The sequence below is a fragment of the Halichoerus grypus genome, chromosome 3 (genome assembly GCF_964656455.1).
Source record: "Halichoerus grypus chromosome 3, mHalGry1.hap1.1, whole genome shotgun sequence".
NCBI classification, from domain to species: Eukaryota; Metazoa; Chordata; class Mammalia; order Carnivora; family Phocidae; genus Halichoerus; species Halichoerus grypus.
This window is the reverse complement of record NC_135714.1, coordinates 192,076,382-192,098,481: the sequence shown is the minus strand read 5'-3', so window position 1 is coordinate 192,098,481 and position 22,100 is coordinate 192,076,382. Positions and strand designations below refer to the sequence as shown.

At 36.0% G+C, this 22,100-nt stretch overlaps 2 protein-coding genes across 39 annotated transcripts in view; both read right to left on the bottom strand.

Annotated features, from left to right (window-relative positions):
- SORBS2 (sorbin and SH3 domain containing 2) overlaps positions 1-22,100 on the bottom strand; it is a 345,960-nt gene that overhangs the window by 80,124 nt on the left and 243,736 nt on the right. For 23 of the 38 annotated variants that reach the window (XM_078069765.1, XM_078069763.1, XM_078069764.1 and 20 more), the window contains 4 exons: positions 15,016-15,065; positions 9,657-9,749; positions 4,052-4,078; positions 3,688-3,812 (listed from right to left, as the gene is read on the bottom strand). In XM_078069765.1, the coding sequence (XP_077925891.1) occupies positions 3,688-3,812; positions 4,052-4,078; positions 9,657-9,749; positions 15,016-15,025 (255 nt within the window). In that variant the 5' untranslated portion in view covers positions 15,026-15,065. Of the gene's footprint in view, positions 1-3,687; positions 3,813-4,051; positions 4,079-9,656; positions 9,750-15,015; positions 15,066-22,100 lie in introns of those variants that run through there. The other 15 variants (XM_078069769.1, XM_078069804.1, XM_078069793.1 and 12 more) reach the window with 7 other exon arrangements.
- Positions 2,153-3,094, bottom strand: LOC144381423 (uncharacterized). Its single transcript, XM_078069820.1, has one exon. The coding sequence runs from the start codon at positions 2,884-2,886 to the stop codon at positions 2,185-2,187; it is 702 nt and encodes a 233-aa protein (XP_077925946.1). The 5' UTR covers positions 2,887-3,094; the 3' UTR covers positions 2,153-2,184.

Below are 22,100 nucleotides of genomic sequence, written 5' to 3'. Positions count from 1 at the left end.
CTCTACCCTCAGTTATCCAGTCTCTGTAGACAAAGGATGGCAAATTCCGTCCTTCTCAGTTGCAAAGACTCAACAACTTGAAGTCAATCTCAACTCTTCTCTTTCTCTCATGTCCCACATATAGCCAGTCTGTTAGGAAGTTCTCTTTTCTCCATTTTCAAAATACATCCAGAATCCGATTTCTCACCACCTTCATTGCTTCCACCCTGCTTCGAGCCACCATCATTTGTCACTTAAATGGTTGCAAGAGCCACCTGACTGGCTTGCCTACTCTCCTTCTTGCCCTACTATAGTTTGTTCTCAACTGAGTTGCCGGAGTGATTCAGTTAGATGATGAGTCAAAGAACAATGTGGCAGCTCAGAATCTCCCAATGACTCCCATTTTTATTGAGAATAAGAGTTGAAATCCTGCAATGGCTTGCAGGGATTGCTGTCATCTGGCCTCTGTGGCCTCTGACTTCACCTCTGCTTACTCCACACCTCATTTTCTCCCTCTTCTTCCACTGGCTTGCTTGCTGGTCCTCGAGCAGCCCCAGCATACTTCAGCTCTAAAGCCTTGACACTAGATGCTCTCTCTTGCAGGAATGGGCTTCCCCCTTCAAAGCTATTCTGTCTTCTCAATGAGGATTCTTTGACTATCCTAAGTAACATGAACTCTGCTCCCCAGATCCCTGCTTAACATTGCTTAGTTATTTTCATAATCTCCTTCTGTTGTAGGTAATCTACTTATGCAAGTTTTTATTAATACTTGCCCCTCCCTGGCAAGATTCTAATTATCAATGGTTTCGAATACAGCTCTGTGACTAGAACAGACTTGACTCATAGTAGATGCCCAATAAATAACTGTTGAATGAAAAAAATATCTTAATTTGTGGATCATGCTGATTCTCTGGAGATTATGTAATGAAATCAACTATCTCCGGTCAGCATGGATAGCGACAAAACTTCTAAAAAGGAAGTTATCAAACTTAAGTTTTCAAGCATAATAAAACCATTTAGAAGAACCAAACTATGCTAGGTGAGTAACCTGAGTTGTTAACGTGGTAGTGTTTGCTCTGACTTCTCCTACCCCTGCTTCCTGGAAGCAGGTGTCCTGGGACACAACTAAGTTTGCTCTCTGACACTGGCAGAACCCTGTCTGTAGTGTCTTGATTGTCCTCCCCACCTCATGGAATTGTGGAAGTTATTAATAAATGTAAATAAGTTGTAACAGTGCCTGAATATAATAAACTCTTAGTATTTGTTAGTTGCTATTATAATTATTGTTGTCATATTTCATAGGGGCTCTCAAAAGATACTACCTTAATTCAAAGAAATTTCTCTAGTGAATTAATTTTGCATATCACAATTAGCTGATGAAGGAGATATTTTAGTAGAGGTATGAAATCACCCATTTATCTTTTTAATTATCTAAGCTTAAGCTTTCTGCTTTATAGGTGGGGGAAGCGATGGAGTTGAACTGAAATATGTTTATCCTTAAAGCTTATGCTCTTAAAACTATGCCATTTTGCAAAAACCAAGAAGAGGAACACATTTCTCTTCTAAATGATGAATAAAGGTCAGCAGAACTACACCATGAGTGAATTTTACATATAGGGAAATAAAAAATTACTTCCTAACTGTCTGGGTATTAAGGATTGATGAAATACTTTCTGCAATAAATTTTAAGAGGTAGAAATTGATCAAGGTTCAGCAAAAATGAATATTGAGCTACAAAGGAATAAATGCTGGTTGAATTAAGATACATGTTTCCTGCCAAAGTGAATTATAACTGTTAATTATTTTAAGAGAATTTGTACGTGTAAATAAAGTAAATCTAGGTACTCAGAGGTCTGGCATAAAAATATTACTGTAAAACTTAAAAGTACTTTGAATGCTGAAGTGGTTTGCAGAGTCTTAAGTGATAACCAATTCATCAATGACTTCTAATAAATACTTAGAAGGAAAAAATTTAAAACATGATTTCTGGATAAAAGATCTGTGTGTGTGTGTATATATATGTATACACACATTGATATATATTACTATTTTTTAAATTAAAACATACCTAGAAATTTATTGATTAATTTAGTAGGGTTCTAAATAGGAAGATGAGGAAGATGGTTTCTTTCTCCTTTCCCTTCCTGCTTGGAACTACAAAGCATTAGGTTATATAAGAAGGCCAAACCAAAAGAGTTAGGGTCTCTACTGAACACCTGTAAGAAGAGATTGGAAAGTGTAATGTACCACCCGGCAGTCTGAGGACTGAGAGGCCGCAGCAACTGCAGATTTTTGTCTCTCTTGCTGAAGAGGTATCTTTGTAGTCTCTGGAGAAAGCTCAGGTAGCTGTTTGTGGCTTTCAGGATCATGTCCTGAAACGGGGTTTATCTGAATGGAGAGAGATGCTGTGTGTATCTCAGGCACTGGGTTAGGGGGTGGTGAGCAAGGCCTTTTGAGAAATGATGGGACTTCCACAGATTGGGAAAACTGTGGAGTATTAAAGTGAACACGACTTCCTAGATCCTGGTTATGGATTAGTTTCAATGTAGAAATTCTTCGAGTCTGAGAATCTTGCATGTAGTCCTCTTGTAGAAATGGGGTGCTGATATCAGCATTTGGTAGGGGACCAGTGCTGGCAGCTGGTGGTAGCGGGTTAGTGATTTTTTGTGTATATGACACAGTTGTGTTAGATTCTTCTGAATACACAATTGTCTGGTTGGAGTCATCATTAGAATACATAGTTCCCTCAAGAGGTTTTTTGTTAGTAAAGTACTTTGTACAGGAAGGAGTGTGTGTGTTAGTTACTAATTGGTCTAAAATGTCACCCTTTGTGGGATTGGTTATCAAAGAGCTACACAAGCTCTCTTTTCTGGGTGGTGGAAAGGGTGCCTGGATTGCCAAAAACATCCGAAGAGAGAAATAATGTTGAAGGAAAAACAGAGAGAAAGTCAAAGTTAGTCATTATAGAAACCATTACCCTTAAAGAAAGTAAAGCAATGTCATACCTTCTTATTATGCTACACGTTTTGTTGGCTAGATGAAATGATCGTTTTTATTCCATTTAGAATGCATTTTAATTTATTATCAATAGTTGCTCTCAGGGAGAAAAGAGTTTTTATAGAGAATACATTATGAAGTTTGTCTCCATCTATATTCTTGAAAATTATGTTAAAATGAACATGTGTTCTCTTGGCATGTTTTTAGACCTTGAGGTACATGCATGTTTTTAGACCTTGAGGTATAGGTACTGTATATTTAGTCACATTGTTTTGATAACACTTTTCACGTTTGGGGCACAATTTGACTAATATCTCCAACACAGAGTTCTTTTAGTTAATATAATAAGCAGTTGCATAACTCATGTTTATTGAATAAATAACATATTGCTGACCTCATAACTTCAAAATCCAAAGCATCAGCTAACAGCTTTTTAAGAATTAAAAAATAATTGTAATCATTATGTTAGAAAGTGATCTACCTTTATGAACTGAATTAAAAATAAAAACCCACAAAGCCTGTTTTGAACTTAAAATGTGTCTTCTATGTCGTAAATACAAGGTTGGCAAGGAATACAAATACAAAAGCAAAACATATTAAAGATAAAACATGTATCTAAATATGCACCTGTTACTAGAGAAGAGGCTCTAAAGCGGTAGTCTGATAACCATGCTTTAACATAACACAGTAGACAAGAGTGTGCAGGATTACCTGAGTTGGTGATTTTTTTTCTTGTAAGTTTGGGCGAACGCTTCTAAAACCTTTTGCTGCAAGAGAGGAATATGTAGCATCTCCATTCAGTGTCTCTTGATTTCGATCATTGTAAGATCTCCAAGCTTTTATTAAGGGAAAACAAATTGGATACAAAAATATCTACATTCACTTTTAACATTTTTTTGGTAAAATTTATTTTTATTTCTAAAATTGAAGATTTCTTTTTAGAAATTAAATTTAGTTTAATAGACATAACTGTATATGCAATTGAAGTTTACTACGAGGTCAACAATGTGACTACGGATATGTTAAGAAAAACTCACAACAAATGTAATGATTATTCAGAATAGCTTTTCTGTACCTGAGTCTGGTGACTGAGAATCACGCCCTAAAAGAAAAAGAAATGTTGAAATTAATACTAGCAAACAAGCAATGAACAATCCAGTAAAGATCATTTGGCAAAAAAGCCACATCCACTTTTTTTTTTTTTTTTTGCAAACATTATCTCATTTCTAAAACTCTAAGTAAGTCAAATCTACTAAATGGGAGGTTTGTGCATTTATTTTTATTTCAATGAGATTTTCATTCATTAAACATAATATGTAATTAACACGTATAACAAACACTGATTTTTTTCCTTCAATAATATTGCAACCATGTAATTCTATCTTATTATTGCTCAAGCTGCATATATGAATCTTAAAATATCAAATTAAAGGATCAAAAGGTATCTGGTTTGTAAGCAGTGACTGTTTCTTCAAGCATTAAATCAACATCGGATACTTAGCTGTTAGTGCTCTGGTGTTACTAAGCATACTAAACTCCTGTGTTAGATAGTGATCGATTTTTTGTAGTTTGCACTTAATTTTTATACTTTAAGAAAGTGTACTTGTTTCTACCATATTATGTGATATTTTCAAATCATTCTCTACTCTAGACTTTGAGTTTCCTCCTTATTGCCATTTTAAAGTCATTTTGTATTCAAATATGAAAGAGATGTTACAATATATTCCACTGTCTTGCAGTAAGCTGTGGAAAATGAGTTTCAGTATTAAGAAATTGCTTTTATAATGCAGTTGGAAAGTGGCTCAATGACGTATTTACTGTTGGTTTTATTCAAATTATACATTCAAGAATCTCCTGTAACTTATGCACACTTGAGGCAATTGGTTTGTATTGCTTGGTTCTTTTATACCACATGGTCAACTTCACATAGAATCATAAAGCCTGAACTTTAGAAAGGACCTTGGGGGTCATCCAGCCTGATCTTCTATCTAATCCTAGACTCCCCCGACAGCGTCCCTGAGACCATTCTTAAACTGCTGTATTTCAATGCCTAATAGAACATGAATGTTACATGTAAAAGGGACTCTTCATTTTCTTTCTAATGTTTATGGGATATTTTGAAATCTAAACACATGAATTTGGAGTGATAAAAATGAGTTGAGAAATGAGAGTTTGACTTTTAGATAAAATATTTGATATTCTTTCCAAATCAAAGGAAGAAAAAGAAATGTGAATTAGCACAGAGTACATTACCATGTCTCCAGCTCAGGTGAGTTAGAGAACACTAACAAATCTTCATCCTTTATGATAATAGCTAATATAGTGTGGAATTTATCTCTAACGAATTCAAAATCAGAGTAATAAAATAGGTACCGCAAGTAAAAATAGCCTTCAAGAGTTCTATGTGGAATGCTTACTAGACTCTATTTCTAGGATTTAATGGAAGCAGAAGTGATTGAAATTCTCTATCACTTAAATAATAATGAGGACTCTATAAAGAAAATAAACAGGGTAGCAATACAGAGCAATCATTAGAATTCTGCTTTGGGGCCCTCAGGGAGAGAGATGTCATGACCACCCGCATGTCACATACTGTTTGTGGACAAGGAACACGTTTTGGGACTTGAGGGAATGGCAGTGAAAAGGGAAGCAGCATGAATAATTATTATTTATATTATAATTATTTGCTTAAGAATAGGGATTTTATTTCACTCTTAGTTGGATAAAACTGAGCTCATAAAGAAGGGTGTGTGGTTATATGCGGGGATGGAGGTGGCGTAGACATGGTGGAGAGGAGGAAGGTGTATTGACTGAGCAGATTTGAAGGACACTTGAAACAAACTCCCTTTAACTGATAGTTTATTCTTCTTACTGGTGACCACACTGGAGATTATGGAAACCCACAGTGGGATAAACATTAAGTGTGAGACTCAGAGGACAGTCACTTTGGGCTCCACCAGCGGCTTCTCTCTCCCCCTGTACTGGGCCCAAGGATTTCCCAATGAAACTGTACCTCTGCTACAGGAAATATGGGATATTAATGATGGTAAGCTTTTTAAAACTATACTCAAATTAAAAAAAATAATAAGGATGAACTCTACTGAGCCCTGCTTAACATGGTAGACACAAGTGTGTAGAATTATGAGCAAGGAGAAGGGAGAAAAACGGCCATGGATTAAAACTTCAGGATGAACCCATATTTTAATGAGTCTTAAGTTAATGATTAAAATCTACTGTTAAGTGGGTGGTCTCTTAAGGATACTCAAGTGTACAACGTTTGTTTCTTTAACATAAAACCAGTTATAGATATTTAATACATCCAGTCCTGATTTGCTATTTTATTATAATCCTTCAGAGGCACTGAAAGATAAATACTATCTCACATGACTACTATTAACCACAGATTGCTTTTATTTAATTTCTGCGAAGAAAGCTTAGGAAGGGAAGACAAGTGTGATTTGGAGCAGGTAACAGAAAACATCCTGGAACCATGGCAAGTAAAGAGAATATCAGTTAAAAAAAAAAAAAAAAGTCTAGCATGCAAATGATTTGGCAGAGTCATGGCAAAAATGGTTTTGTCCAGTAGTTTGTTCACTTCTGAAAATTCTAAGGATCAGAGCCTTTAATTCCTGGCATTCTTTAGTTGATGGTCATTGCTTCTCTGAAAATTTAAGAATGAATAAATGGGACAAATTTATCATTCCCTGGCTATTTTGCATGTGAATATAAATAGGGTCTGTGAGAATTAAGAACTATCAGCACTCTGCACTGGTACAATGAACATCCCCCTTCCAGGCAAAAGGTGGTGGACACCTGTCACAGAAGTTGGCAAGGCATTCCTGGCTCAGTTTGGAGATTGGGCTGGATGCCCTCAAAGGTCCTTTCCGATTTTATGATTCCAACATCACAGTTTTTATGTAGCTGTGTTTGTGGTAACTGTTACATCATAATCTTTACTCTGAGGTTTTATTTAAATTCCTCTTAACTGGTATGCTATATTAGACATTATAAACTATACTTTTCTTGAAAATTATGATGATTTTAATTCTTATAGCTCCTTTCTTTAGAGAGCTCAAATGCTTTCCAAGAATTAATTAAACATAGTAATTCAAGTCAACTAATTGCATGCCTACTGTATTTCTAAGTACTGTGATAAGATTTTTTATTTCTTTTTTTAATTTACTCTTATTTAATTATGACAAATCCTTCTGAGTCTAGGAAATGATTAAGTTCTCAGAGAGGTAGGAAAATGACAAATGAATTCTTTTCTTTTTTTTTTAAAGAAAGGAAACTTGAGGTATAAACAGATGAGATTTCCCAAGGGTATGTATAAAACACATGGGTGGTGTTGGCCGGACCCAGTCACCAGAGCACACCAGTGTTATCTTATACTGCCAAGTGTTTTGGTAAAATGAAATGGTCAACATAGTCATTGCTGTGGTTTTAGCTTGGGTTGAAAACATCACGATGTGCTATGAATTGTTCACTGGACTTTACCTCTAAAGGGTTGACAAAGACACACTGATTTAAGGGACTAATAATTGATGACTAGCAGTTCATACTGACTTTGTGACCTGAGGGAGGACGGAGGGAAGCTGCGAATCCTTTGTGGAGGTGGTCTTTTACTTATAGGCTGTTTTATTTTAATAATCTAATGTAGTAAATATTTACTAATCCCCCTTTGATTCACAAAAAGACACTGTGTCAAATAAGTTCTTGTGAAGGCTATCGTATAATGAAAGAGGCATAAAGAGGCTGATTTCTTTCTTCAAAATGTAATTAAAACTTTCTTGAAAAGGGGATATATCTTATGTGTCTAATTAATACAAAAGAGATCCATTTTTCATGTAACAAAAAACAAAGTTCAGGGGACTTCATTCTCTAGAAATCTTAGACCAAGTGATATAAAAGTTTAAATGGTCCAGAGCCATTACATACTTTTACTACTGAAGATTATTTCATTTTCCTAAAGTATTAAATCTTTTGTTATTTTGATTCTGAAGCATTAAAATTTTTCCACTAAGCTGAGTGATATGCAATTGGTATTCTAGTTTTGACTCTCCAGAATGGCAATCTCTATTTCAATCTACTGTTATTTCTTTCGTGGTTACTTTTGTAAATCATAACAATTTGGCATTGCTGAAATAGTGCCACGTTCCCTAGACGGGCCACTCAGATGGTCCACATCTGAATAGCTTGGGACGGAATTTTACTTGGTTGAAATGTCAATGATATTTGTGGTTCGGCATTCCAATTACCTGCTGGCCTTAGAATTCTATTTATTTAATCTGTTTGTTTGTTTATTTTCTTTTTCCCTTCATTACCATTTCCCTCAGGTATCCGCATTTGAGTTTTTCTAACATGTTTCCATGTGCGTACACACACGAACAAACATGTACAAATACGTATATAGAGATTTTTCTTAACCAAAATGATATTATGCTATATACATTGCAGTGCAGTTTGTGTTTTTTTAAAAACGCACCATATAATGAAACTTGTACATCAAAATCCATTTAAACTTGTACATCAAAATCCATTTGTGAACTGGACGTGGTGGTGGGTAAGGGTGGGAATTCTACACCTAAAATCGTGTTTTTTTTTTCTTCAACATGGCTGGCTAGTTTAGGATCAAAGTGGCTTTAACCAAGGACATCTTCAGTATTAATTAACTACTAAATTTATGTATGTAAAAGACACTGCTAGGCACAGTGTGAATTAAAATTATTTAAACACTCTCCATCTCTCTCCAACTTCTCCTAAACCCACAAATATTATAAATAAAAAACAAGGAACCCTCCACTAACCAACCCACAATCAAACCAACTAACCAACCAGCCAACCAACCAACTAGTCATGAGAGGGTATGGGCCTATTTCAGGGCCTCCAGCCACTGGGGTTGCAGGGTTCACTTTGATCCTTCACAGCAGAAACCCCTCTCGGTGCGGACTGAACCCACAGGCATAGGTCATAAAGAGACGCACCTCAGTGGATGCCGAAATAGCACACTCCCAATTACTTTCTACAGATACATACATATAGAATCTGTGGGTATGTGCTAATCTTAACTGGACCAAGATGTTTAAAAACTTTACATTAGAAGGGTCTTTGCTGATTGGATTAAAGGAAGCTTTAAGGTCTTTTTCAAAACTAATATTTTATCACATTGCTTGTGACCTTTGGCAAAGAAGTGAATTAATAACAATTCACTTTCCTGCAAATCCCTTTTCCTGCCCCCATGTGTACCCACCCCCCCAACAGTTTTTAGGTTAAAGAAGAACAACTAAAGCCCCTGTTAGTTATCGTAACTAAGTATTATATTAATTTAGTTCATGAGAAAAAAAACTTGAATAGTTAATTAACACTTGCAGTTGTTCCTCAGCACATTTTTGTGTTCCTCAGCACATTTTTGGCAGGTGACTGTTGTTTTTAATTAGTTTTTTTGAAAATTTTTTTTTTTAAATAAGATATCAGTTTCCTTTGGCTTTTTATTTTTAGAACAAAAAAAGCCAGAAGGGATAGGAGCTATTCTTGAGACAAGAAAACTAAGAACTTGTAGGGCATTCGAAAGGTATTTACAGCTACTTTCATCATCCAAACAAGATAACTCTGGAAAGAGAGAAAGGTCAGATTAAGTCATTCGATTGTGACATTCTGTGAGTTGGTGATATTATATATACCTGCAGCCAATAGGTTTGGAGAACTTTGAACCCTCTTCACAGATGTTAATGTAACAGACATGGTGGCACGTTTGCGAGCACACCCACCGCTATCTGAAAGCAAAAAAATGACACAGCAGAAGCCACAGCAAAGGAGAAAAGCACATGCAGTCTCATGCATTCTAAGTGGAATGTGCCAGACATCCATGAGGAGGATGAACAGTCAGGGTTAGTAACCATGGAATACATCTGAAAATTTCACACCCGCCCCAAGCCAGAATAAAAAGAACCTGGGGTCTGTCTTAGAAATAGATGCCAATGCTTTAGTAAAAACACAGATTTTATACTTAAGATTTTATGGGTTTTCTTTAATGAAAACACAAATATAGAACTCAACTTTGTTTATACCACTTAAATTCAATTCATATTAAATTTATAAGCAGTGTGAGTAGCTTTTAAGGTTAGGGACAACCTGTCTTGACTCAATATTGAGAGCTATGGTATGACCTATTTTGTATCCATCATTTAGGTGTTGCTGTATTTTAACTATTTATGATTCCTAAAGGTAGCTGGACTCAATTCTTGAAGTAAAAGTTGTTAACTGATACAGGCATGGTATATTTGATGTATAGGGTTCATAAAGAAACATGTATTATTACAGAAATTCTCTGTCTTCTCGTAGTTATTATTGTTATGGAAATAATTGGCTTATTTGGAATCAAAGGCAATATTGATATATACAGTATTGAAATGACCAGCGTTTAAAAAATTATATTGTTTTTATGCTATTGAACAATATGTATATGAGGATCTATACGCTTTTACTTTAAGCAAATCGCAATGTGAGATAAAGTAAGTGAAAAGGCATCAGCTATTTTAATGTGATATGAGAATTTAGACTTCTAAAATTAGAAGGTTCATGTGCTATTTACGAACAGATTCCAATTTCATTCCCACATTCCTTTGTATATGGAATGTGCAATAAATAGTTTTGCTCATTCCCCTGGAAGGAAAACAACTGAAATTGAATTCTTTTTGAAAGTCAGAACAAGAAAAACAAATAAAAAAACCACCAATATGATAACATAATCATTATATATTGCCACATTGGTATTCTCATTTTTCCCCTTTTTCTTTATTTTTTTAAGTATCCACTTTGTTTATTGGAAGTGAGGGAATTTAAGAGTGCTTGGAGCTACAATTTGAATTAATTCCTGGTCAAATCACAAGCAGTAAGCTCAGTAGAACTTAAAATTGGTAGAATGATTCTCATATCAAGATATAATTTCTTAAACATATGTTTAAAATAACAATTTCCTAATGCAGACAATAATTAATACAGAAAAATGATTGGAAGTAACAGATGTGAATTCAAATAAATCAAGATCAAACATAGAAAGACACAAATGGTAGAAGCATACAATACTAAAGATATCTTTAAGAGAGGCAGAATAGGATTTTAGCAAACTGCAAAAAAAAAAAAATAGCTACAAGAGGGGGAGTGTTTCAGATAAAATCGAGGTGATCTCAGTGAATACGTGGTCTATAGCCGCTATCGAAGGTCTAAAAGGACTGTGTGGTGAAGGGTGTTGAAAGTGGGAACTGACTTCTAAGAAATTTTATTTTCTAGTTCTTTGAACTCTGAACATCTGAAAACCAGCAGGAATGGGAAAGAAAAATTTCACAATGAGGAGTTTCAGAGTCACCGGTTAAACATGTGATTCCAAAATGGTGTGCCGAGGCACCCATCAGGAGGTTCCCAAGGGCTTGGGAGGATATTTAATGTCCTTGAGGAGAACACAGTGATACCTATCAGACCCTGCATGAACTACTAGCCTGAGCCACTTCCCATTTTCAGCGTAATAGATTGAGCTGTCTTCCTTTACGTGATAACGCATCTTTGAAAAGCTGAGTTTTGGTGATCACTATGGCAAAGAAAATAATTTTGGACCAGTCGAAGAGAGCGGCGAGGTACGCTCAAATTCCATGATCTGAGAAGTTTTGGTGTGTCCAACAGGCACACATATCCTGTTAGTAAGTAACTATGGTTATAAAGAATAAGATAAAATGATTGGTTTTTTTAATTAAAGTATATTATTTTTTTCAAATTGCTTCTCCGTTGGTAGAACATAAGTACTTATTAAGTTGTCCACACCTACTACTTAATGAATAGAACTGTTAGGTATTTCTTTTGGCTTGATACTAAGATATCTTGGCACCGTAAAACAAGAAAGGGTAGGAACCTCTGTGTTAAACAATTTCTAAGCAGTTCTAAGACCTACACAAAATGAATGGAGAGTCAGTCTTTATTAACAGTTTAGTACAGAGCTCCCCTCGAAAAGTTGAGACGTTTGTGAAATTGTTAGAAGAGAAAAATCTATTCTATTCTGTTTCTACTTACTTATGTGTTGATCCTGTCTGTTATTCCTTGAAGGTATTTTTTTAAGATCTCAAAATGAGGATACTGTCCTGCACACGCAAGATCATCCTAGAGAATCCTGACGCTGTTCTCATCTTCACACTCATTCATGGCCTGCAAAGTGGCGCACTTTTGCATCCAGCTGTAGGCCTCCTAGGAGCTGTTTCCAACTGCTGGGAAACACTCATGGGTAAATCACACACTATGCATTATTTGATGCCTTTCTCTCCTTCCTTTCTTTTTTTTTTAATTTTATTTTATTATGTTATGTTAATCGCCATACATTACATCATTAGTTTTTGCTGTAGTGTTCCATGATTCATTGTGTGTGCATAACACCTAGTGCTCCATGCAGAACGTGCCCTCTTTAATACCCATCACCAGGCTCACCCATCACCCTACCCCTCTCCCCTCTAGAACCCTCAGTTTGTTTCTCAGAGTCCATAGTCTCTCATGGTTCATCTCCCCCTCTAACTACCCCCCCTTCATTTTTCCCTTCCTACTATCTTCTTCTTTTTTAACATATAATGTGTTATTTGTTTCAGAGGTACAGGTCTGTGATTCATAAGTCTTACACAATTCACAGTGCTCCCCTCCTTTCTTTCTTTAATAGCTAAGATTTTCCTTAGAAAATAATGGTCCACAGGTTCTAAGAGTGGAAATATAGCACGTTTTGCATATTTCTATAGATTGTTTAGATACATTTGTATGAAAAATGAATCCCATTTCTTTGGCTCTTTTATAATGTATTCAACTAAAAATGAAAAAGCTAACTTAAAATAATATTTTTTTCAAAAGCTTTAGTGACTGACACATCGACATTGAAATACTAATATATCTTTTTAATGATTGATAGGTAGATAATAAAGACCAGTTTTATATACGGAAATTTAGGAACGAATCTCTACTTCATTTTGTAGATATAGCAACAGTGCTTTCTTCAATTTCCTACAGCAATGTTTATATATATATATATTTTAAGGTGGTTTGTTTTTATAGCAACATTATAGTATTACTTCGGAATTTTAAACAAAAGTTTCCAGTCACTTCTAATCAACTTGGTATGCATATGTTTGAATATTATATTTTATATGTATATACGTGTATAAAGTCACCCAGATAAGCAAAATAACTATGCAAATTAGCATTCCATATAGAGCTGAGCTCACTCCTTTTAAATGAGAGATACTTTCGAGAGTTACATTCATGCTGATGGAGCAGTAACTTGGCTCAAGTACCCCAAAGACCTAAGCGAATGTACAAATTTCTCTTTGCCTACTTTGCTTTTAGGACTTGCATTCTATGACAAGGAAGATTAATTATTGAATGCATTGTAATGAATATGGCATATTTAGTATAATCACATATTATCCCTCTGTCATTCACAGCATTATAATATAAAGGCAAATCAGCACTCCACAAAATGAAGGATACTGGGAAGTTAGCTTCAAGATAAATCTGTGGGAAGATGCCTGAGAACAATCAGTGAATATTAACTTCCTCCTGTGGACATTCTGCTGGAGTGATGTTCACACCATGACTTCTGTTCAGCTGTGTTCTCTCTATTCTTTTCGCTTTCTTCAATCCCTTTGCCTAATAGTATTTCTGCTTTCATTTCCCGCGTCTACCTGCCACATTTCCAATTGTCCAAATGCCTTTACTTGGTCCATTTCTAGGGTTATCATTTCTCTTGATTTCTAAGCTTTCCTTATATATTTTACTATGTCCAATATCCTCGTCTTGCCTGTTGCTCTCCACATTTATTTATTTATTTATTTTAAAGATTTTATTTATTTATTTGACACAGAGAGAGAGAGAGAGCACAAGCAGAGGGAGAGGCAGGCTCCCCGCTGAGGAAGGAGCCCGATGTGGGGCTCGAGCCCAGGATCCTGAGATCATAACGTGAGCCGAAGGCAGACGCTTAACCGACTGAGCCACCCAGACGCCCCTGCTCTCCACATTTCTAACTGCATTTTCGGGGGCCAGCTGACCCACGGTTCTCTGAGGTCTCTGCTAAGGGGCAGCCACAGAATCATGGACAAAGACAAGTGACCATGTCTCCACACTTGATCTAGGGATTAGATATATTGGTTCTCACCAATGATTGTTAGTCCTCCCTTGGGGCATTTTGCTAACAACAAGAGACAGCAAAAAGGCAAGCAGCTTGATGTGAGAAAATATCTGGGACTACCCTTTCTACTTTGCCATGGAGTAACTGCCTAAAACAACTTTCCAGACATCACCTGTGGATAGGAAAGAGTATTTTTAGAACACAGGTTACAGAATTTCTGTGAGAGAGTTGTTTTACAGAATTACTTGGTAGAGAATATAACAGTTACGGGGGGGAAAGCTGAAAATATAAGTTAAAAGATTTCTACTGTGGAAAAAAATTCATATGTACCTAGCATGTGTCACAAACACTGTACAATTAATCTGTATGTGATACAGAGTTCAGAGACCTCAATGTTGTTAAAGCTAGTTGGAGATACTGTTCTCATTCTAAAAACATAATGCTTACCCCTTTATGTGTATCGTGTCTAGATTAATTAAGCTGATCTCCTGTGAAGTTTGGCACTCTGCTAACACTGTTAACATAACATGTTTATAGAAAGGGAACTTTTAAATATTTTCTGCTAGAGCTATTTGCCTATGAATTTATCCTATTTTAAGTGAGAAATTTCAAATGTATGCATTAAATGACATGCTACCTTTTCCTAGAGCTTATAGGAGTTAATTTCAAGATACAGTTATAGAAAAGGGAGTAAGAGTAGATAGCAAAACAGAAAATTCTACATTTGACAGCCATAGGATTGGAGCACAAAAAAAAAAAAAAAAAAAAAAAGAAATCAGGTAATGAATTTAGACTAATCAGATCAGCAGAGGACTAAACTTAATGATTTGGGGCCAAGATGATTTTTAAAGACCAAACTAAAGAGTTTAAAACTAACAGAGACAGCATACCTGTATTCATTTTGACCTTGGAGGGTTTGCTATTAAAGTCTTCAGTTTTCCTGTAGAAAAAAAATGATGCATTAATTTGTTCACTGCGTGTGGAACTAAATATCAGGAAAGAGTGTTTTTGTTTTGTTTTTGGTGTACTTGTGCATTAATATCACATTATCATTGTCTTATTTTAAATCAGGGTTTAATAAGGAGGGCAGAATTTATAATTGTATTCAAGTTAAACTTCAGTCATTATTGGTTCTTGATCATAAACATAAACTTAGGTTTTTGTTTAATGGTGACCATTCACGGATGAAAATCGAGAGGAATTTTGTGAAAAATTAAATTTCTTTTACATTTATACTAACAGCTTTTCTTTTCTAAGCCTGAAGGGGTCACCTGGTTGGTAAGTATCCTCTTTTGGAAGGTACCCTGGTACTTTGAAGTCATTACCTTATATTATTCAATTTATTACATCATTTAATTTATTTTATTTGAGATCATGACCTTACAGTATTCAATATATTACTAGGTCAATGTATTGAACATATATTTTGAACAAACAGTCAAGGAAGAGGAGATTCACCTATTTTTTTCTTAAGACGCAGGAAATAAATAGTTACTACAAAACTGATTTCTGTTTCAGCATTAGATACTGTGTTTTTTCCCAATGAAGTGTTTGATGTATAACAATTGAGATTAATTCATTAGAAATGGTTGGTGGAATGTTGCTTGCTGTAGGAAAAAATTTAAGATATTGTGTATTATTTTCTGATATGTGAGATGACTTAGTTCTTTCCCTGGACTTAGATGACTTAGTTCTTAGCCCATTTTTAGAGTTTCTTACTTATCCACACACTGAGACCAAAGGGGAAGGACATGCTGTCATAGGAAGAAGCAATTCTTTTATGATTGAGAGCTCTGAAAGAAATGTTTAACCCCAGCCATTCTGCCTTTGCTCTTGATTAGGACCCGTGGTTAGATGAACATGAACTTCACTAGTCCCACACTTTCCGTTTCCGTGTACATTAGCACTCTAACATCTGATAATTTAAAATATTTATACATTATGACTAAGTGGGGATAAGGTTGAAATGAAAAAAATTTGTCATGATCTGCCAAGAAGGACTTTTTTTTTTTTTTTTAAGATTTTATTTATTTATTTGACAGAGAAGGAGAGAGAGAGCACACAAGCAGAGGCAGAAGGAGAGGGAGAAGCAGACTCCCTACCGAGCAGGGAGCCCGATGCGGGACTCGATCCCAGGACCCTGGGATCATGACCTGAGCCGAAGGCAGACACTTAACGGCTGAGCCACCCAGGCGCCCCAAGAAGGACTTTTGATAAATATATTTCTCTTCAGTCTCTAGAAAAAGCACCAAATGAGCTCCCTGACTTTCTTATCTTTGCCAGGGTTCTTGCCCTCTCTTCCTTTCTGACCATTTCTCCTGTCCTCATGTTGTTGGCTTTGTTCATTATCCATCGTTTCCTTTCAATATGACCATCGAAGTTCACCTCTTATAGAAAGCCTGGTCTTGCTCATCACTACTGTGACATTATAATGATAAAATGTGAACACCCGCGGGGCACCTGGGTGGCTCAGTCGTTAAGCATCTGCCTTCAGCTCAGGTCATGATCCCGGGTTCCTGGGATCGAGTCCCGAGTCAGGCTCCCCGTCAGTGGGAAGCCTGCTTCTCCCTCTCCCACTCCCCCTGCTTGTGAGCCCCACATCGTGCTCCCTGCTCAGTGGGGAGTCTGCTTCTCCCTCTCCCACTCCCCCTGCTTGTGTTCCTGCTTTCGCTGTCTCTCTGTCAAAAAATAAAATAAAATCTTAAAAAAAAAAATGTGAACACCCGCTAAGTACAACGATACCTATCTTCTCTCCCAGGGTCTGTGAGAAATGGCAAAATATAATAGCATGGGAAAAAAAAAAAACCTCTTAAATGACAGGAGACATAATTATGAACCAAAAGGAAAAGGATTTATTTTTAATGACTAGATTAAATTCCTAATACCTTGGTATTCAATCAATACTAAAGCAGCGAAGATAGAGAATGGATAAAATCACAGTAATGATAGTCACTCCAATTTATTTTTTAGAGCTATAAGCTGAAAACAATACAGATGATAGCCTTGTTATGTAGTGTTTTTGTGTCACCTGATTCTGTTGAGTGTCACATTCTTGCCTGAAGCTGCCATCTCTAATACTGAGTTACTAAATGTTATGGTGAATTTTACAGTAAAATTTCACAGGCCAATTGACTTTCCTTTTTTTTTTTTCTTTTTAAAGATTTTATTTACTTGTCAGGGAGAGAGAGAGCACAAGCAGGGGGAGCGACAGGGAGAGGGAGAAGCAGGCTCCCCGCTGAGCAAGGAGCCTGATGCGGGACTCGATCCCAGGATCCTAGAATCATGAGCCAAAGGCAGAAGCTTAACCAACTGAGCCACCCAGGCATCCCAAAGGCCAATTGACTTTCAAGACTGAACGAGGGAAACTTTATTAGGATGAATTTTATCTCTGATTTTTCAGTGCATACAAGTAAGAAGCACAGGCTTCCCCCCTCCCCCGAATACACAGAAAAATGTGGCAGCTTGTAGAGGAACTCTACTTGGTAGGCTTCACATGGCCCGTATTGAAGATGCCAGTGAAGTCAGGGAAGAAGGCCGTGGTCAGTCCAGGAGCCTTGAGAAAGCTCCATCAAACATATTTATTTTAATCTCTCGGTAGCAAAACTCTTAATATGTTAACCTTAAATGGGTAAAGTAAATGGAAAAGAAAAACCTCAGGGGATGTCCGTGACCAAGTCTGAGGCAACTGCTAAAACAAGAAGGAATAAACAGTCTCCAGAAAATGAGGACTGGAAGAACATTTCCCAAATTCTACGTTAGCACTCCTTTTCAGAACACGGTTTGTTTAAAACTGTCCTAAGTTTTAAAGCTGAATGACAAAGATCGTGTTTGCCTTGGAACAATATGGATTGTTAAAGAAAACATCAAACAGAAGGAAGGTCAACAACGCTCGGAATACAGAACCTGCCAATACAAAATCGTAATGTTTTCATGTAGAGAACTAATCGTCAGCATTTGTTGTTTGAATTCAAATGCTGATATTTACAAAACATCTGCCACTCAAAAAGAAAAATAAAATTAACAGGAACAAAGAAAGGTGCCACAGATCCTTGAGATTTTCATTTTTAAAGTGATGTATCCTGTTACTAATAAATGTAATTTGTGAGGTTTTTAAGCTTCTCATTGTTTTAGATGTCATAATGTGAAATGACTAACTTCCTAATCAGGCAAGACATTTTCCAAGTTGTTAAAAGAAGAGCCAGGGTGATTGAGCTTTCAAGAAGAACCTGAAATAAAAGGCTTCTTGAATGACTAATAAAAATGCATGATTCTATTTCCATTATTTGTACTAAAGCCGTTAATAAATTCACAACTGAGAACTCTCTTTAGACAGTTTAAACTAAAACAAATCTAATTTCTTTTGTTCTGTTCTGGAAAAGTGTCTTAGATTGTACTTACAGAACAAGCATAGATTAGTCAGGAAAGCATCAAATTCCTAGAGTGTTTGCATGCTACTAGAAGAGAGAGTATTTCAAGTATTCTCCTAAATTGGATGGAACAAGGGCCAAGACAATGAAAACCAATGATAAAATACAGACTACTTTGAACCTCAGCAAATAATCCACAGAGCAAAGAACTCTCTGTGCATTAGTGTCAAAATGAGTTTCCACAGGTGGTGTGGAGCTGTATTTACTTAAGTTCAGTTCTTGCCAAGTCTTATATAAAAAGCAACTTTATATATATACTAATTTGTATATAGCGATCTATTTGTTTTTGTATAAGTCAGAACAGCTTTCATTTCCAATATGCATATGGCAATAGATTGGGTTTGCTGTTCATGCGTGGGTAACAATGTGACTTTGTGTCTGTAGCCTTTTAATTCAGCTTGCATTTCTTTTGATTATCTGACATCCATTTTTTTCTTATGGATCAGAACAGTCTTTATCCCCAACAGGCATATGACAATAGACTGGGTAATTTACTTTTGAATGAGGGTCCTAAGAAGATGTTTGATTGTTCATGCATAGGCACTAACATGATTTTGTGCTCATAATCTTATAATTCTGCTTGAGTTCTTTTGTTTATCAGGCATCCCATTTGAAGAGAAGCAGAGGCAAAATCCTTTCCTCAAGTTTGGCCAAGAATTCTGTGTAAATCATTTTATTTTTGTAGACTCAAATTCAAGCACCAAGACCATCTATAAAACTATAGGACGACGTTTTAGCTCGGCTAATGAGAGAAGTTGCCCAAAAGATTTTCCATAGAAAAATTTTAATCCAATAATTGCTGGGGTTATTTTGAAATTGATCTATTCATAGCTCATATATTATTTAGAAGAAAGGAAACACAGTCTAAGTGGTAGGAAAACATTGAAGGGTGTTAGATTTTTTAGAGACACAGTTTAGACACAAGAATAAAAATGATGCATGTTGAGGCTATGCACCAGATTTTAACCTGAATTTACTTTGGAATGGATCATGTGTACCATTCTTTCTGGATAAACTACTGAGTGGCCAATGTGTGCCTCTCTCTCTGTCTCTCTCTCTCCCTGACAGTGGTAGGATTAGAAGTATTCTTGGGTGCCAAATTGTTTTACTTTTCAGTTACAATCAAATGACTTATTTTTAGGTTGATTACATTTATCTTTTCTGTCAACAGGCTGTTTTAAAATTTTCACAGGAAATACCCCAAGTAGATGATTTTGTCCTTTATAGTCCCTGAATTTAGGAACGTAAGAATTCACCCCAACCACTTTTCTGAATGGTTTCTCTGAATCGATGACAACTGGTAGATGACACTGACTCAGAAACTCCTCAGACGCCTCTGAGTGGGTGGTCCATGTCCTCATAGTTAATAGTGAGGGCATGATTGTCCATGCTCAGCATTCACGTAAAAACTCAAAATTCCTCCCAACATTCCTGAACTAACGGTGCCTGGGTCTTTATTATTCAGGAGCCAAATTACCCACAGCATTTATACATGATTGCTGGCATCAGAATACATTCAATATCATTTCTAGGAATAAAGACAGATCATCACCATGAATAGTGAAGAACAAAGAACTTGAGGCCATTATTTTTATAAGAATATATAATTTTTTTTTTACCAAATTTAACCAAAACATTCTTTTATACCAATTTTCCTGATACCCGAAAAAACTTCCTGAGGAACAATAGCATGTTTAACATGGAAATTAACAATTTTCCTTTTGAGAATTTACAAAGCAAGCTGGTCAAAATACTTAACAGATTTTTCTTAAACACCATACTGGTTAGGGCGCCTGGATGGTTCAGTGGCTTGAGCGTCTACCTTCTGCTCAGGTCATGATCTTAGGGTCTTGGGATCCAGCCTCACATTGGGCTCCCTGCTCAGCAGGGAGTCTGCTTCTCCCTCCCCCCCTGCTCTTCCGCTTGTCTTCTCTCTCTCTCTCATTCTCCTCTCCCTCTCAAATAAATACATGAAATCTTAAAAAAAAAAAAAAAAAAAAAAGACCATATTGGTTAGAAGAAGTCAATCACCTGGTAAATAATTTTCTTTCTGAAGCTATTCCAAAGCCTCAAAGTCTGTCACTTACTCTCTTACCTAATTATAAATAACTTCTTTTCACATTAAATGGTCATGTGATTGAATATTATTCTAATATCCTACTTTCATGGTATCTTTAACTTTTATATTGAGAATGATTATAGGATACATCTAAATACTTATAGATGCATCATTTTTTTTTTTTTTTATCTAAAACAAAGTCATTTGTTCAAAAGTACTAGAAAAATTCCACTGGCTTCTATTGTGCAAAATAAAAGCCAAATGGGTTCCTAATGAAAAAAAAAAAAGCAGATTCCTGATGGGGATCTGATGAGTCAGGCACATTATCAAAGAAACAGGTGAAGAATTAATAGAATATAGGAACACATGTTACAGGTGAACTGAGTAGTGTTGGAAGGAAAGGTCACGGAGTAAGGCAGGCCTGGATTCAAAATGCAATTCTGCCTATTCCCAGTCATCTAAAGGATTTATACCAATGTCATTATCATCTCCTTCAACAGTAGCAATGGCAGCAAGATCAAACCTATTCCCTTCCCCCCTGCAGCAAATCACCCCCAGTCAAATTAGCATCATTCTTATATTCACCCATATTTCAAATAGTTTGAGGCATACCTTTTGTCTTTGATTGAGTCTTAAGAAAATATTTTAGACTTCCCTGAAAATACCTAGGACATTATTTTATTGCTTTAAATTGAAGTGAGCATCTATGGTTTATTAGATTGATTTGTGCGGATTTTCCCATCTCCTAATTATCCCATCCCCAATTTAGCAACATATGGGAATTGAAAAGGAATTCTTTCTAGGCAACTTTTCTTTCTTCCTTAAACAGAGCCTTCTTTTAACTGAGATTTTCTTTTTCCCACCTTGTAGTCAACAAGAGGAGATAGACCTAAGAAATAGTTGAATCAAACACTTGTCTCCTAGCCCAGCTAAGTTGCTAGTGAACCTAAGGGAAAGTAACACTTAAAGGGTGTGACAATTAGCTTCTTATAAATCCGTTGCTATTACCTTTGACAGCTTAGAGCCCAAAGGTGACAGTCGGAAGAAAGAGATGTCTATAAAATGTCACACAAAGAATTGTGTGACAAATTGCTGTGATAACATCCCAATGATAGCCATTTCTAATTAGTTTCCTAAGTGAAAGTATCTCCCCTTCATTCCACCATCGTACAGAGTACCATAAATTTATATTTTGAGCAACAAATCTTTGATCTTTTAAAAGAATCATTTACTTTTCTAATTTGGAAGAAGTAAAGCTGCCTCAGTTTGTGCATAACGTGATACTATATATAGAAAACCCTAAAAATTCCACCAAATGTTAGAATTAATAAACAAATTCAGTAAAATTTCAGGTTTCAAAATCAATATGCAGAAATCAGTGTATTTCCATACACTAATAATGAAACATCAGAAAGAGAAATTAAGAAAACAATCCCATTTATAATTGCATCAAAAAGAAAAAAATATCTAGAGGGGTGCCTGGCTAGCT